Genomic DNA, 16,922 nt, shown 5'->3' with positions numbered 1-16,922 from the left:
TCACTTGTAAACACGTGTGCACTGTCTTGCAGTCTACCACATACTAAGTTAACTGCTCTGGCATGCATAGAAGAATGAAACAAGACCAGCCTATATATGCTGGGAATTTCTTTACCTTCTCTAAGTGTGTAAACTTAAGCTTTGAGCATTTGCAAGGATTGTCGATGAGTATGCCTGACCAGAAATGTATTAACTTGTCACTCTATTGTGGTTGTTTTAAGCATAACACTGATTACACAGAATAGAAAAATCAGTGCACACTACACTTAGCTTAGTCATTTCCGCTTGAAGTTAGTTGCATGAACTACGCAACAGCAGCGCTATTTTGTGAGTTTTTATTTTCGTCATATTTTCACTTTGGCTTGCAATGTTTTAACAAAAATCACTCCCAAACATTGCTTAAATAGGTAAAATTTGTCATCCATTTTTTAAAAATTGACCATCAGTTTTCCTTACTTTTTCCTAAAAGGCATAGTGCTGCTTCTGTATACCTGTACATAAATGTATACACATTTGCTGTGCTATGCGTGTAACTGAAAACTGAAAATCATTTCACCCATTTTGGAAAAGAGAATTTTTTATAGCGCAACAACTGCCTTCTGGTTCTAATTAAAAAAAGAAAAAAAGAACAAAAGAAAGAAGATTTGAATCACTGAAGCACAATGTCACTGAGCCACCTTTTAAAGACTATTTATAGATGTGACCATTTGTTTTTTGGCAACCTTTAGTCGGCTTGCTTGTTTCTGAACCACTGTGGCATTTATTCATGGTAACAAAAGTGTCAATAAAAGTTTAATGAGGGAATAGTCATAACACTAGAATGAAATTAATAACAGGTTAGGCTGTAGGTGGGGTTAGTAGTGACGCATAGCCCTGAAGCAAGGCCTTCTCTGCTGGCCTAAAAAAATATCTGAATCACACACAGACTGATGTTAATTATGTTTTGTCCATGAATACTTTTCAATAATTCCAAATTGTCTGTCAGCTTCCTTTCATTGCTTTTCTCCCTGGGTGGACTGCTTCCAGATGTGTGTTTTCATATTGAAGCATTTAACCAATCACATTTCAGCCATTATTTGTTGCCAGGGTCAGAAATCTGCCTCAAGGCCTTCACAATCAGTTCGGCAGGCTCTGCTGCATTAAACAAGCGTCGATAAGACTGTTGCTTTAACCAATCAGAATTCGATTTGGTGACACCAAGGCCTTCTCGCAGGCGTAGGGATACGTCATTGCCTTCTCGCAGTCGTAGGGATACGTCATTGCCTTCTCCCAGTCGTAGGGAAACGTCATCGCTTTCACCAACTATGATTGGCTAGTGATAGAGCGAACCAAAGCCAAAGTGAGCCAGCCAGAGCTTGCAAACTCAACCCACAATGGCCGACGGAGGAAAACAAATGGATTTGGTTGCAGATTTGCTGGCAAAGCCATTTTCCAGATGTACTTTTCCAGAAAAAATGGACATCATTAAGAAAGGGCGGTCAACTCCGAAGCTAGCAAGGCTGTTACAACCGGGAAAAGGGTTTGTCCGCCACTTTGAGTTCGCTAACTACGAGCGCTACCCCTGGCTCACGGGCTCCGAGGAACACTGCAAATTGTATTGCTGGGAGTGCTTGTTATTTGCCACCGATCGACATGGTGTTAAGAGCAACACTGGATTTGCAAATTGGACTTGTTTAACTAAAGCAGCAACGAGACACCAAAGCTCTGCCGGACACCTACAAGCAACGGTGCTCTCCAAAACTTTTGGAGAGACCCGAGTGGAGTTACAATTCAACGAGCAAGTGCGCAGGGAAACAGAGCGCCACAACGAAAAGGTAAAGAAAAATAGGGAAATCTTAAAAAGTTTGATAGACTGTGTCATTTTTTTGGGCAAGCAGGAACTTTCATTTCGGGGACACGATGAAAACGCTGCATCCCCAAACAAAGAAAATTATGTGGAACTTCTTTCTCTCATTGCTGAGAAAAACACGGATTTACATTACCACCTGTCCACTAATAAAGTGTTTAGTGGCACGTCGGGCAAAATCCAAAACGACCTGATCACTGCTATTGCTGAAGTGATGGATGAAGAGATGAGAAGGGAAATTAAAAAAAGTACTGTTTGTTTCTGTAATGGTGGATGAGATGACAGACGCGAGTAATGCAGCACAGCTTGCACTGGTTCTGCGTTATGTCACGGGCAAAGGTGTCAAGGAGCGGTTCGTCAGATTTGAAAATGTTACCAGTGGGAAGCGAGTCGATGACATTGCAGGTCTCATCATTCAATTTTTGGTGGAAAATGAATGTCTGGCTAAAGTTGTGGCACAGTGTTATGACGGTGCAGCGGTCATGTCTTCTGGATTAAATGGGGTACAGGCTAAAGTTAAGGAGAGAGCACCGTTAGTTTTATTAATACACTGCTAGGCACATCGGCTCAATTTAGTACTGACTCGGGGCCTTAAAGCTTAAAGAATGCAAGATATTTTTTGCTCACCTGAATGGCTTTGCTGCATTTTTTTCGAGATCGCCTCAACGCACACAGCTGCTGGACGAAATCTGCCAGCGGTGTCTGCCCCGTGTGGCACCAACACGGTGGCAGTACGCATCCAGAGTGGTCAATACGGTATTTGAGAAGAGAGCTGCTCTAAAGGAACTGTTTCATCACATCCTGGAGCATCATGACGAGTACGATGAGGACTCTGTGCGGTGGGCTGATGGATTTAAAGCACGTCTGGATGATTTTGAAATTTGTTTTTTGCTTCACACATTTAATGGCATTTTTGAGCATTCAGACGTGCTTTTTTTTTCAATACTACAGAACAACAAACGGGATGTACAGTTTTGTCTTGCAAGAGTATAGGAGTTTTGTGACACAGTTGAACGCAGTGCGGGTGCTCCAAGCGCACGAAGAGGTCAAGCGCAAGATTCTCGCGCGCACTACCAACAACTTCACGACAGGATTTTGGGCAATATTATTTGCCAGACGCGGACCGGATTTCAAGACCACGAAAGACTGATGTTCTCTCCCTCCTCGACTCGCAGATGTTTCGGTAATACCAGGAAACTTTCCCACATGCAGCCTTCTCCATCTTAACGCAGAGGCACGGAACACTTTTCGATCTGCATCGGCTAAGAACAGAACTAATTGTAATGTATGCCATGGATGATTTTACAGGAAAATCTCCCAATGATCTCCTTGACTTCCTTCAGCAGAAAAATCTGAGTGAGAGCATGGGGCAGCTGTACACATTAGTGTGTTTGGCAGTGACCATCCCCGTGTGCACTGCTTCTGTCGAACGGACATTTTCAGCCCTAAATGGAATCAAAACTTATGCCAGAAATACAACAGGACAGACTCGACTTTCAGCATTAGCTTTGATGGCGATAGAAAATAACTTCTTGATGGACCTGAAAATCAACTATAAGTCTATTTTCCGAAATAATATTTACATTTTTTAGGTTATTATTGATTCTTTTTATATGTCGCAGCTGTAGCTGCAGTAAAGGTTTTATAAACATAAAATACTTATTGAAGGTTGGATTGATTCACACGTAGCACTACTAAAGGCCCAGGGGTGAAACTGCTATTTTATGAGTTTTTATTTTTGTCATATTTTCACTTTGGTTTGCAATGTTTTAACAAAAATAACACCCAAACATTGCTTAAATAGGTAAAATTTGTCATCCATTTTTAAAAAATTGACCATCAGTTTTCCTTACTTTTTTCTAAAAGGCATAGTTCTGCTTCTGTAAACCTGTTACACTGCAGGGGTGTCAAACCGGTCCTCAAAGGGCCGCTACAGTGGGTGCAGGTTTTCATTCCAACTCAACAAGAGAATACCTTTTGCAAGTGTAATCAGTTAATTACAGTCAGGTGTTACTTATTTTGGAAGACACCTGATTGGTTAAAATGTCGGCACTGCATACCTGTCAACTTATACGTTTTTCCCGTATTTTATACGTTTTTTGATCATTTCAAATTATGTACGCCGTATAACAACTTTTGTACGGGATTTTTTTTAAGTACATTTTTTGTAAAACGGATCTCGTTTTACGCATTTCGGCTCTAATCCGGATCGTCTCGGTCACTGGTAGCAGACGAAAACGTCATCATCAACTGCTAATATTGTCATGCTTTAAGCATGATATGCGCACACGCATTCCCCTTTCACACGAAACAGGAAATGATTAAATAATTTTCTGTTTCGTTATTTAAGCAGCTATGAGTCATAGCGCTTGGGTCCGAATACATTCACGGTCGCGTCACGACAACGCGGCGCGACCATAACACTTTTACGTGCACCCTATGTGAGTAAATATGTGCCGCGTTGCATTTGTACGCTTTTCTATTGCTTAATACGGGGAATTCCAATCATTAATACGGGGAGGAATTGGCCCAGGTTGACAGGTATGGCACTGGATGGGTTGGAACAAAGACCACCACCCACCGGTTTGAGACCCATGCTGTACAGAAATGTATACACATTTGCTGTGCTATGCGTGTAACTGAAAACTGAAAATCATTTCACCCATTTTTGAAAAGAGATTTTTTTATAGCGCAACAACTGTCTTTTGGTTCTAATAAAAAAAAACAATAAAAGGAAAGAAGATTTGAATCACTGAAGCACAATGTCACTGAGCCCACTTTGCCACTCGGCTAAATAGTATGCTATGATTAACCATGTCAAATGCGGCTCCGAGGACCTGATTTAAAAGAACAGATCATTTGCCAGCATTATTGTTCCACTGAAAATTATTTTAGACTTGGTGATCACAGTCTCATTTCAAGGGCGTGACCGAAAAACAGATGAAATAAGTTAAAGAGATTGTTTGGCATCAGGAAAGCATAAACCTATTGAATTGAATCTCATTTTTCCCCAAGAATGGCATATTTTAAATTGGTTAGTAGTTACTAATTGTCATGTATCCAGAGTTGATTTTTTTTTTTTTTTTAGAAAAGGTTTTCTTACAACAGTTTTCAGATTCTTTGGAAGCTCTCCTATTTGGGGAGAAGTGTTTATGACAAGGGTGCTCAAACTTTCTTGACTCAAGATTTACTTTTCAAGAAGCCAACCTACCACAATCTACCATTTTTCCGGCTTGTTATAGAAAATACTGCCTTTATTCATCTCATAAATTATCTCTGAAAAATATGATTCTCTTATATTATTCAGTTCCTAGTTATATAGTTGTAAAGACTATTTATAGATGTGACGATTTGTTTTTTGGAAACCTTTTGTCGGCTTGCTTGTTTTTGAACCACTGTGGCATGTATTCATGGTAACAAAAGTGTCAATTAAAGTCAAAACACTGTAACTGATACGTTTAATGAAGGAATAGTCATGACACTAGAATGAACCTAATAACAAGTTAGGATGGAGGAAGGATTAGTAGTGATGTAATGCCCTGAAGCAATAAATGTGAACAATGGACATTATTTCTGTATTTCCCACTTCCTTATTCGTCTGTACGGGGGAAGGTGGCCCGGTGGCGTGCGAGTTTTAAATCCAGGTCGGTCCACCTTTGTGGAGTTTGCATGTACTCATGTTTCCTCCAACATTCCAAAAACATGCATGGTAGGCTGATTATATAGACTCTTAATCAGTGGTGGACCGTCAGGGCCTGCAAGGCCTTCTCTGCTGGCCTAGAAAAATATCTGAATCACACACAGACTGATGTTAATTATGTTTTGTCCATGAATACTTATCAATAATTCCAAATTGTCTGTCAGCTTCCTTTCATTGCTTTTCCCCTGGTTGCGCTGCTTCCAGATGTGTGTTTTCATATTTAAGCATTCTAACCAATCACATTTCAGCTATTTGTTGCCAGGGTCAGAAATCTGCCTTGAGGCCTTCACAGTCAGTTCTGCAGGCTCTGCTGCACAAAACAAGCGTCGATAAAACTGTTGCTTTAACCAATCAGAATTCGATTTGGCGACCCCAAGGCCTTCTCGCAGGCGTAGGGATACGTCATCGCTTTCACCAACTATGATTGGCTAGTGATAGAGTGGACTAGCCAGAGCTACCAAACTGTATCTGGAGCGAGCTGCACAAGCAAATATATTGTTGTGTTGATTTAAAAGCGATTTTCTCCACCCGCAATGGCTGAAGGTGGAGAAGAAATGGATTTGTTTGCAGATTTACTGTCAAAGCCATTTTCAAGACGGGACTTTTCAAGAAAAAAAAGCTGGACATCATTAAGAAGGGTCGGACAACTCCAAAGCAAGCAAGCCTGTCACAACCGGGAACGAACATTTTCAGCACTAAATCGATTAAAAACGTATGCCAGAAATACGACAGGACAGGCTCGACTTTCAGCATTAGCTTCGATGGCAATAGAAAAGAAGGAAGAAAGAAAGGAGGATGGATATTGTGTACAGTTAAAAAGGATTTTTGGTAAGTAAAATATGGCTATATTCCTAAATAATATTTCAATTGTATGAGGTTATTATTGATGATTTTTTATGTGTCGCTAGCTGTAGCTGCAGTAGAGGTTTTATAGCCATAAAATAGTTTTTGAGGGTTGGATTGATTTTGTCAGCTGTAGGCGTCGCTAGGAAATTCACAGACCGCCACTGCTCTTAATTGCCCCTAGGTATGGCTGTACGTGTGCATGGTCGTCCGTCTCCTCATGCCCTGCGATCGGCTGGCCACTAATTCAGGGTGTCCCCCGCCTCTGGCCCAGAGTCAGCTGGGATTGGCTCCAGCACCCCTCGCGACCCTAACGAGGATAAAGCAGTTCAGAAAATGAGATGAGACAAACACACACACACACACACACACAGGGCAAAGGTAAAAGTCTAAATTGTAGTTACAAAGTGGCCCTGGTAAAACGGCCTCTTTCCGCCATCTGGCGGACAAATAGGGTAATACATCTCCCAAAATAACGGCCCTGGAGGGAATATTTCAGCATACAGTGGTACCTCGACATACGATCGTAATCCGTTCCGAGACTGAGATCGTATGACGAGGTTCTCGTAACTCGAGCGGACGTTTCCCATTGAAATGAATGGAAAAAAAATTAATTAGTTCCAGCCCTCTGAAAAAACACCAAAAACAGGATATTGGTTTGGAAAAAATGTTTTATTACTTCTAATTCCCCATCTATTAACAAAGTAACACATAACTAGTGGTTTAATAGAAATAAAAAGTGTTTAATCTAACTAAAATTGGGCAGATTTCGCCGAGGGGAGAGGGGCACAAAAGGGGCGGGGGACTTCGGGTTTTTTTCTTCCACACAACGCACTCGTAAACAAAACAAACACTCCACCCTCACGTTCGCTATCGATGGGCTATTTGCTGTTGTACTATTCCCTTCAAAATATTCCGAAAATGATGCACACAAATGTCCTCACAATCGGATAACGCACGACCACTTGCCAACGAGCAGCAGTCTTTTATCAGCGATCGCTCCGCTGCTCATGGGAGCTTCGGGGGCGCTGGCTAGCGGCTCCCTTTTAGCGTGTAGCATCTGTGTTCGCATCCCCTCGAACGGCGCCTATGATAGAGTTGCTACCGTGGATGCTATTGCGGGGAGTTGCGAGCCAATGCCCCTGATGTTCTTATGAGCAGCGAACGAGAAGTGATATAATACTCCTCGTATTAGATAAAAATAACAGGAAATGCAGCAGCTGAGCTTACCCACGTATTGATTGTGGGTAAAGTTTTATTCTGAGAAAGAGTGCCATTGCCTGTCGGCGTTGTGTGCACGAGTATACTTCATTACCCAGAAAGCCCTCTTTTCCCCGCACATGCGCGTTGTGCGTTTCCTGGTCTGAATAACTCATTCGGTGCTCGTAAATATTGTTATACACGAAAGATATGCAAAAAAGACAGTGCCATGGCCACCTGGCTTGGTCGCATCACGAAATTTTGATCGCATGACGGGCGAATTATTCGATCGAAATTTCCGTCGTAAGACGAGAATTTTGTATGACGAGCGGTCGTGTGACGAGGTACCACTGTATTTTCATATGCTTTATTTATTTTAAGACATTAATAAAGAATTTCCTTATATAAATGGAAAGTATGGACAAACTTTGCTAACCTCGTTGACAGCGGTTCTTTATTTTGCAAGGAAATGGGAAGTTTTATTTGTATCAGTTCATCAAGTTTCCTTTCCCCTACAGTGCGGAATTGCACATGCGCGAATCAAGCGTCACTTCTTTCGATGGCATTCGCTTTATAAATGCAAGAGAGTGGGACATAGGAAATAAATATTCATCAAATGGTGTGACATATGGTTTTAGAAAAAAAATATTGCGCAGGTTTGAATTAAATTGAAAATAAAACTGAGCATAAATCACACACTGGGGGAAACTCTTTAGAACTATCAATAATTACGTAAAAGCCCATCCAACAGACCCACGACACTTTCGCCAAATGATACATTTCCTGTATCGGTCACGTGATTCTTTCTTAAAGCTATACACGCCCTACTTCCGGCTTTCACTTTTGAACTCTCGCCACAGTGTCGATCGTCCCATCACTATCAGCAAAACCTTTTTTAGCTTAGCCTAGCTAGCAGCTACCAAAGGAATAAGTCGTCAAATGCTTGTTTATGCTTTAGCTTAGTTTAGGTAGCAGCTATCAAAGAAACAAGTCACCGAGGAACTCGTTCGAGCTTTTCAGGCTAATTTAGCTTAGCCTAGCTAGCAGCTATTTTAGGAAAACGTCGTCGAAGAGGGAGTTTATGCTTAATCTTAGCTTATCTTAGCTAACATCTATCAAAGAAACAAGTGCTCAAGTCGTCGAAGAACCCGTTAAAGCTTTGCGCCCTACTCTAGTTGAGTTAATTTTAGCTAGCAGCTATCAACAAAGGCGCCGCCATCATCAGAATCAACGTGTGGAAATGTCCGCAGGAATAAAACGGCCAAAGTTCCAAGAGGAACTTTTTGACCTCAAAGGATATAGACTAGAAGGTGGGTTGACTTTTTATTTCCATTAATTCCCTTAATGTTTAAGGGAAAAGGGCTTAAAGGTATTCTATTGACGTAAAATTATTGGCAGTGTATCCGTAGCCGGTAACCGGTCAAATAGCCTATATGGCCCCATATGGCTATTTAGCCGGTAAGAATTCTTTGTGGGGTAAATAGTAAGAAGCTACATTTTATAAGGTTTATTTCCTTAATGTGATAATTGATAAGGACCTTTATATAAAGATAACTAGGTCTACTCGACTTTTATGGCATACATTTATTAACAAAAGCACACAAACATTAATGGTAACAGTATTATGTTATCTCACAGATGTCTACATAGTCCATTGACATCAGTTTTCTTTAGAATTGAAACAGTTCTAAGACAAGTGTTACATACAATTCCAATGATACTGATAGTAATAAAACACATGTAACCCTCCAATCCTATAAACCTCTTTAGGAGTAGCACTTTTTAGACAAGTAACATTGTTAACATAATACATATCAACCATATCTGTTCATTCACCAATACTAATGGCAATAAAACACAATTCTGTTGTCATTACACATGTTACAAGAAACATTGCCTACAGAACCAGAATTTTGTCTTTGGTTTGGTTTTCCTCCGAACAGACCCCAAGTGATGCCAATGAAGACAAGCATCACATACAACTGATGGTTTACTGTGGAGGTCATTGCCACAGGAGTTGCACAAGTACACAATTGTTCAGTGTTATTTTTATCAACCACATACTCAACTGTAACTCCAGGGTAGCTAGAGATCGTGTTGGAGATGAGCTGCATGTCAAGTACATCAGAAGATGTTTCTTGTTTTGGGTACAAATGTTGTGTATGTCTTGAGGGTAACCATTTTACTCTTAGTGTGGGAAAACCTTTGGGTAAAAAACGTCTATTTTGAAAACACACAAGGAGCCACACTTGCGGGAAACCATTTTTGTGCTCAGTGTGTGGTAAAACTTTTGCAAACAATGGAAGTTTAAAAATACACACAAGAAGCCACACTGGCGAAAAAAACATTTTCATGCTCAGTTTGTAGTAAAGCCTTTTCTCAAAATGAACACTTAAAAACCCACATAAGAAGCCACACTGGTGAAAAAGTATTTTCATGCTCGATTTGGTAACGCTTTCTCTCAATGGAACTACTTAAAATGCCACAGGAGAACACACACTGGTGAAAATCAATTTTCTTGCTCAGTTTGTGGTCAAGCATTCCCATTTAAGAAAAGTTTAAAAACGCACCTAAGGGCCCACACTGATGAAAGACCATTTTCATGCTCAGTTTGTTAGTCAAACATTTACAATGATGGGAAGTTTAAAAATACACACAAGAACCCACACTGGTGAAAAACAATTTTCATGCTCATAAAATTATGAGATTAAAAACATTACATTACTTATTTTTGCATCACTTGAACCGGAAGCAGTTCGGTGACATTAGGTCACTGTGAAAATTTTGATTTTGGAATTATTTTGGAGGGTTATGTGATCAATATCAATAAATGAAAAGGATAAAATATTTTAAATAATCACCACAATCTGAATGTCACCACTATTTTGTCTTTAAATTGTGTACCGGATGACCGGATCAAACATAAAACGTAACTTTTCTGGCATATATTATTGCGAAACAATCAACCATGCTGTGATAATAAACTTGTAAATGTAAGAAAAAAATATTTCCCATTTTTGACTACATGTAGTGATACATGTTATCTTTTTGTCTTTGCAGGTTTCAGGGAAAATCTTAGTCCTGATGGGCAAGAGTTTGTTGGCCTTAAAGCGCTCCCCCAAATCAAAGAGGAGGAGCCAGAGTTCCCTCAACAACAAATGAGAGAAGAGCAACTTCCAATCCAAAAGGAGAAAGATGATGTCACCTGGTCACCTGGTGAGGCCTTGACAAGGCAAGATGATCTGGGCGGGACCAGCGGAGGGGCGGAGCCTGCAAACACCTCATCATGGCCCCAAATTATAGAGGAGGAGCCAGATTTCTATCAACAAACAATGATAGATGAGCAACTTCCAATCAAAAAGGAGGAAGATCATTTCACCTGGTCACCAGGTGAGTCCGTGAAAAGGGATGATCTGGGCGTGGCCAGCGAAGAAGCGGAGCCTGCCAACGCCTCAGCATGGCCCCAAATTAAAGAGGAGCCAGAGTTCCCTCAACAGTGCAAAAGAGAAGAGCAACCTCCAATCAAAAACGAGGAATGTGTCAAATGGTCAACTGGTGAGCCTTTCAAGAGTGAAGATGATCTGGGCGTGGCCTACAGAGGGGCGGAGCTTCTGAGCGGCAGCTCAACTGAAGGATGGCGAGCAGAAAATTTTATTGCTCCTTTATCAGATAGCAACGACATGCTTTTTGACGATGATGATGTTGAAGATGTTAAGAAAAATCCCAGTGGCGACAAACTCAGCAAATGCTATCAGTGTGGGAAAACTTTTGGGAAAAAGTCATTTTTGAAAAGACATATGAGGAGCCACACTGGGGAGAAACCCTTATCATGTACAGTTTGTGGTAAAACATTTACACACAAGGAAAAATTGAAAATGCACACAAGAAACCACATGAGTGACAAACCATTTTCGTGCTCAGTTTGTGGTCGAAGATTCACACACAAGAAAAGCTTAAAAGCCCACATAAGAACCCACACTGGGGAAAAAACATTTTCGTGTTCAGTTTGCGGTGAAGCCTTTTCTCAAAAGCAACATTTACAAAAACACACAAGAACCCACACTGGTGAAAAACCATTTTCCTGCTCAGTTTGTGGGCAAGCATTCACCCGGAATGAAAGCTTAAAAAGGCACACAAGAACCCACACTGGTGAAAAACCATTTTCGTGTTCAGTTTGTGGTCAAACATTCACACAGAAGGGACACTTAATTATTCATGAAAGAACACACACTGGTGAAAAACCATTTCCGTGTTCAGTTTGTGGTCAAGCATTCACACACAAGGGTAGCTTAATTAGTCATGCAAGAACCCACACTGGTGAAAAACCATTTTCATGTTCAGTTTGCGGTAAAGCCTTTTCTCAAAAGCAAGATTTACAAATACACACAAGAACCCACACAGGTGAAAAACCATTTTCGTGTTCAGTTTGTGGTCAAACATTCACACAGAAGGGACACTTAAAAACCCACACAAGAACCCACACAGGTGAAAAACCATTTTCGTGTTCAGTTTGTGGTCAAGCATTCACACATAAGGGAAACTTAAATAGTCATGAAAGAACCCACACTGGTGAAAAACCATCTTCATGTTCAGTTTGCGGTAAAGCCTTTTCTCAAAAGCACCACTTAGAAGGCCACACAAGAACCCACACTGGCAAAAAACCTTTTTCCTGCTCAGTTTGTGGTGGACCAGTTTCCCAAAGGAGAAGCTTAAAAGAACACTTATTAACCCACACTGGAGAACAATGTTTTCCTGCTCAGTCTGTGGCCACAGATTTGCTACAACAGCCCAATTGAACAGTTACACAATTCAAAAACCTTTTCCAGGCGCAGTTAATGTTCCAACATTTTCACATAAGAGAACCTGAAAAGAAGACTTAACAACCCGCACAGGAGAAAAGCCCTTTTTGCTGAATTTGTGGCAGGAATATCTTAAAAACACAATTACCCATGCGGTCAGAAACCCTTTTCCTGCTCAGCTTCTTTCCAGAGATTTAGCCGTAAGGATTGACTTAAAAGACGCAAATGTCACCATATCTTGCTTCGTTAGCATTTACAGTCGCCATTTCTTAACTTTTGTCATTAAAATTCATGTTGGACAGCACTTGTCAAAGTGTGTGTGTTAAGGCACGTTTGGACGTGTTATACTGGGTGAATATTGAGAAAACAGTTAAGTTACGATTAAGTGCAGTAGACGGAGCTAGTGCTGTGAAAAACAAAATAAAATGCTTCTAAAATACGCTTACATGGATACAGTGTTGCTACAAATTTACTCTGAGAACTTTGTTTACACTTTTTAGCGTGTAATATCGATCTACACGATTCAAATACAGTCATACCTTAAGATACGAGCTTACTGCGGGATCGAGCTAGTGTGTCAAATAACTTCTTCCCATAGGAATGAACAGAATACAAATTAATCCGTTTCCATCCTAAAAAAACAGGATGTTACAAGGGAAAAACATCTTTATTGTTCTAATTCACCACTGACTCACAATCGGGAAACATCTGGTGTGCTCATATCTCCTTTTTTTCTCGTATCTCAAGGCAAAAATTTGCTCAGAATTTTCCTCTTATCTCATATTTCTTGTATGTTGGAACACTTGTATGTCAAGGTATGACTGTACAGTCATACCTCGTCATACGACCGCTCGTCATACGACATGCTCGTCTTACGACGGAAATTTCGATCGAATAATTCGCCCGTCATGCGATCAAAATTTTGTGATGCGACCAAGCCAGGTGGCCATGGCACTGTCTTTTTTGCATCTCTTTCGTGTATAAAATATATCTACGAGCACTGGACGGACTTTGCATTTCCACAACCGCTTTTTCCCCTCACCTTGGTCTACATTTACATACCAGGTAAACAATACTATGGATCGGTAGAGTTTTGCAAAGAAAAGGCAACCGTTGACAATGGACATGAAACGTGAAATAATTGAAAAATATGAGAGTGGGGTACGTGTTACCGAGCTCGCTCGACAATACTAGAGGAATCCGTCAACTATATCCACCATCCTTAAGCAGAAGGACGCAATTAAGGAGGTCTTCCAAGGGAATAACTATAATTTCCCACCGGCGCAGTGACATTCACGACGAGATGGAGAACCTTCTTTTATTGTGGATAAAAGAAAAACAATTAGCAGGAAATAGCGTGACCGAGTCAACCATATGTGGAAAAAGCCAGCGGAATTTACATGGATTTGATAACAACGAAAGGAGAGCCTTCAACAACTTCAGAACCCTTTAAAGCGAGTCATGGCTGGGTCGAAAAATTTAAAAAAAGATCTGGAGTACACTCGGTAATCCGACACGGGGAAGCGGTGAGTTCCAATTCGAAAGCCGCGCTGGAATTTATCAAGACTTGATTATCACCAAGGAAAGTTACATCCCCCAGCAAGTTTTCAACTGCGATGAAACTGGTCTTTTTTGGAAAAAGATGCCCAGGGGGACATTCATCGTGGCAGAGGAGAAGGCATTACCGGGGCACAAACCTATGAAGGACTGCTTAACGCTAGCGTTGTGTGCTAATGCGAGCGGTGACTGTAAAATTAAGCCGCTATTGGTGTACAATGCGGAGAACCCGCGTGCCTTCAAGACACACAACATCAAGAAAGAAAACCTATAAGTGATGTGGCGCGCTAATTCTAAAGCTTGGATTACGCGTCATTTTCGAAACATTTTGAAGGGGAGGCGAGTTCCAAACAACTCTTGATGCGTTCGTTTTGAAGACTTCCGCGGAGCGTCCGGGTGGTGTCAACCCGTAGAACTATGTGAGTTAAAAAAGATTAAAACAAAATTAGAATTCAGTTTTGTTTGAAGTTACATTAGACTTTGAGTGTCTGTATATAGTTATCAAGTTAATTTAAATTTGTTTGTTCGTTTACGAGTGCGTTGTGGATATGTCGCTGTCTCTACCCTCCATGAAATGTCTAATTTTACTCCTATTAAACACATTTTATTACTATTAAACCACTTGTTATTTATTACTTTGTCAATATATGGCAAATTAGAAGAAATAAAACATTTTTTCCAATCCAATATCCTGTTTTTGGTGTTTTTTCACAGGGTTGGAACGAATTAATTTGTTTTCAATTCATTTCAATGGGAAACGTCCGCTCGAGTTACGAAAAGATCGTCATACGATCTCAGTCTCGGAACGGATTACGATCGTATGTCGAGGTACCACTGTATAAGAAAATTGAGTGTCGTTGAAGATTATATTTACTTCACAATTCTATCCGAAATAGTAGACCCTAAACGAGGAAATTGTATGTAAATAATTTGGAAAATATGTCTTCACAGTTAAAGAAGACATGCCTAAGAAATTTGAAAAATTGCAGTTTTTGTCTATTGAATTTGCTAGCAAATCCAATAAGAATATTGAGTGTTATTCAAACATGATACATCTTAATGAAAATCATTGATATATTGAATCGAGGATCTCAGAAACATTAGTAGAAATATGGTGTGAAAGACAAAGAATTTGCTCAAAATAAATAAGTAGTACAATGTCCTTATACTTTTGTCATATTATAAGACGAATCACGTTTTTAAACCGATTTAACATGTCATCTTTTTGGTAGTTCCAATAAAGCTCTCTTTTTGGTGAAAAATACTTTTTGGGTCTTTTTGTTGACAAAATCAGCCTTCCATATGCAAAGGTGACAAAAAAGAAGAGGACTCAGTACACAGCCCTGAGGGGAGCCAGTGCTCAGTGTAATGGAGGAAGAGAGGTGGGGATGTTAGGTTTAAACCCCAGACATTTGTATCACCAATCTGAAAGAAGTAAGAACACAAAGAATTGAGGTTATTTTATTTAAAAATGAGAGGGTCTCGGGACTGCTCGCGTCTCAGTCCTTCGACACACTCTGAAGATGTCTCCTCCTGCCAAGTCTCTTATTGTCTTTTGGGAGTGTCCAAGTTACAGGAAGTTTCAAGCTGATCAAAGGAGAGAGAGTTCTCTCCCAGTTACAAAAGGTTCTTTGATGTATGACCATATGCCCCTTCAAGGTAACACCTTTACAGTATCTTTCCCGATATCCCGCAATCTTCACACAATAGTTCAAACAGACAAGCAGACCCCCTGGGGTAGTTCCTCTTTGTTGAATAAGGTGAAACTTCCCCCCCAGGGAGTCAAGACATCCCCAATTCTATTAACTTACATTTCGACAGTCTAAACTAAAATCAGGATAACTTATTTACAATAATTCCAACAGGGGACCAAGTCTAACAGTTTGTGGTCGGTTGGTTAAGAAGTTCTTTATCCAGTGGTGCTCCAGGTGGCTCAGTGCTGTGTGTAGAGCTACGGCGATGGCGTCCTCAGTGGACGTATTTGATCTATAGCAGGGGTCGGGAACCTTTTTGACGAAGAGAGCCATAAACAATTCATTTTTTCTAATGTTATTCCTTGAGAGCCATACTCCGAATTTAAAAGTCAAAATACATGTAAATGGGTGTCTTTTATTTTAGTAATTTCACCACTTTTAAAGTGGAAAAAAGAATACTTTTGACAACATTCTTATGCAGTTGCTACTCAATGAGAGTATGCATTCTAACAGAGTCTAATGCAAAAAAGAAGACTAAAGCAGCACTGGACGTAGTATCTCAGTTCTGTCACCAGCGGGTTCCATATTTTAGCTCACAGGTTAGCGAAGAGCCAGATGCACCCATCGAAAGAGCCACATGTGGCTCCCGAGCCATAGGTTCCCTACCCCTGCTCTATAGGCTAAGTGGTGAGGGTCAACTGAGGGAGGGAAGCAGTGCAACCAGGGGGAAAAGCAATGAATGGAAGCTAACAGACAATTTGGAATTATTTAATAAGTATTCATGGACAAAATATAATTAACATCAGTCTGTGATTCAGATATTTCTTAGGCCAGCAGAGAAGGCCTTGAAGTCCCTGACAGCACACCACTGATACGCACTCATGCACGCACAATCCCCCCAACACCCACACACGTGCACGCGTGCACAAACCCCTATAGGGTTTAAAGTTGATGTATGGGAAAAATGGTTATTGTTCAGTTTTGGTTATGTTGTGTCAAAGGAAAGCACTAGATGAATGTGAATGTTTTGGATTTAGGATTTAAATGAAAACTATTAGCATCAAAGTTAAACTTCTCATTGAGACTTATCTTTTCACAAGAACCCAATTTTCATTTTTTTGTGACATTGTGTAATTAACAGAAACAGTGAGTTATTATGAGTGCTTATTAAAATTCCTTTGTGGGTGTTTCCATAGGTCTACCTTACAAACGAGAAAAACATTGCGTGTACAAAAAGGGTAACTACAGAGAGGCTCTTTGGTAGGTTGTCAGTTGAATTGAAC

General features: G+C 40.4%; 1 protein-coding gene across 1 annotated transcript; it reads left to right on the top strand.

Moving 5' to 3' along the window:
* The first annotated feature begins 8,413 nt into the window (after window positions 1-8,413).
* Window positions 8,414-14,632, top strand: LOC144085688 (uncharacterized). Its single transcript, XM_077615234.1, has 2 exons — window positions 8,414-8,899; window positions 10,650-14,632. Exons 1-2 carry the CDS (start codon window positions 8,830-8,832, stop codon window positions 12,383-12,385), a joined length of 1,806 nt encoding a protein of 601 aa, XP_077471360.1. The 5' UTR covers window positions 8,414-8,829; the 3' UTR covers window positions 12,386-14,632.
* The last annotated feature ends 2,290 nt before the right edge of the window (window positions 14,633-16,922 follow it).

The sequence above is a fragment of the Stigmatopora argus genome, chromosome 1 (genome assembly GCF_051989625.1).
Source record: "Stigmatopora argus isolate UIUO_Sarg chromosome 1, RoL_Sarg_1.0, whole genome shotgun sequence".
Taxonomy (NCBI): Eukaryota; Metazoa; Chordata; class Actinopteri; order Syngnathiformes; family Syngnathidae; genus Stigmatopora; species Stigmatopora argus.
This window is presented reverse-complemented; position numbering and strand designations above follow the sequence as displayed.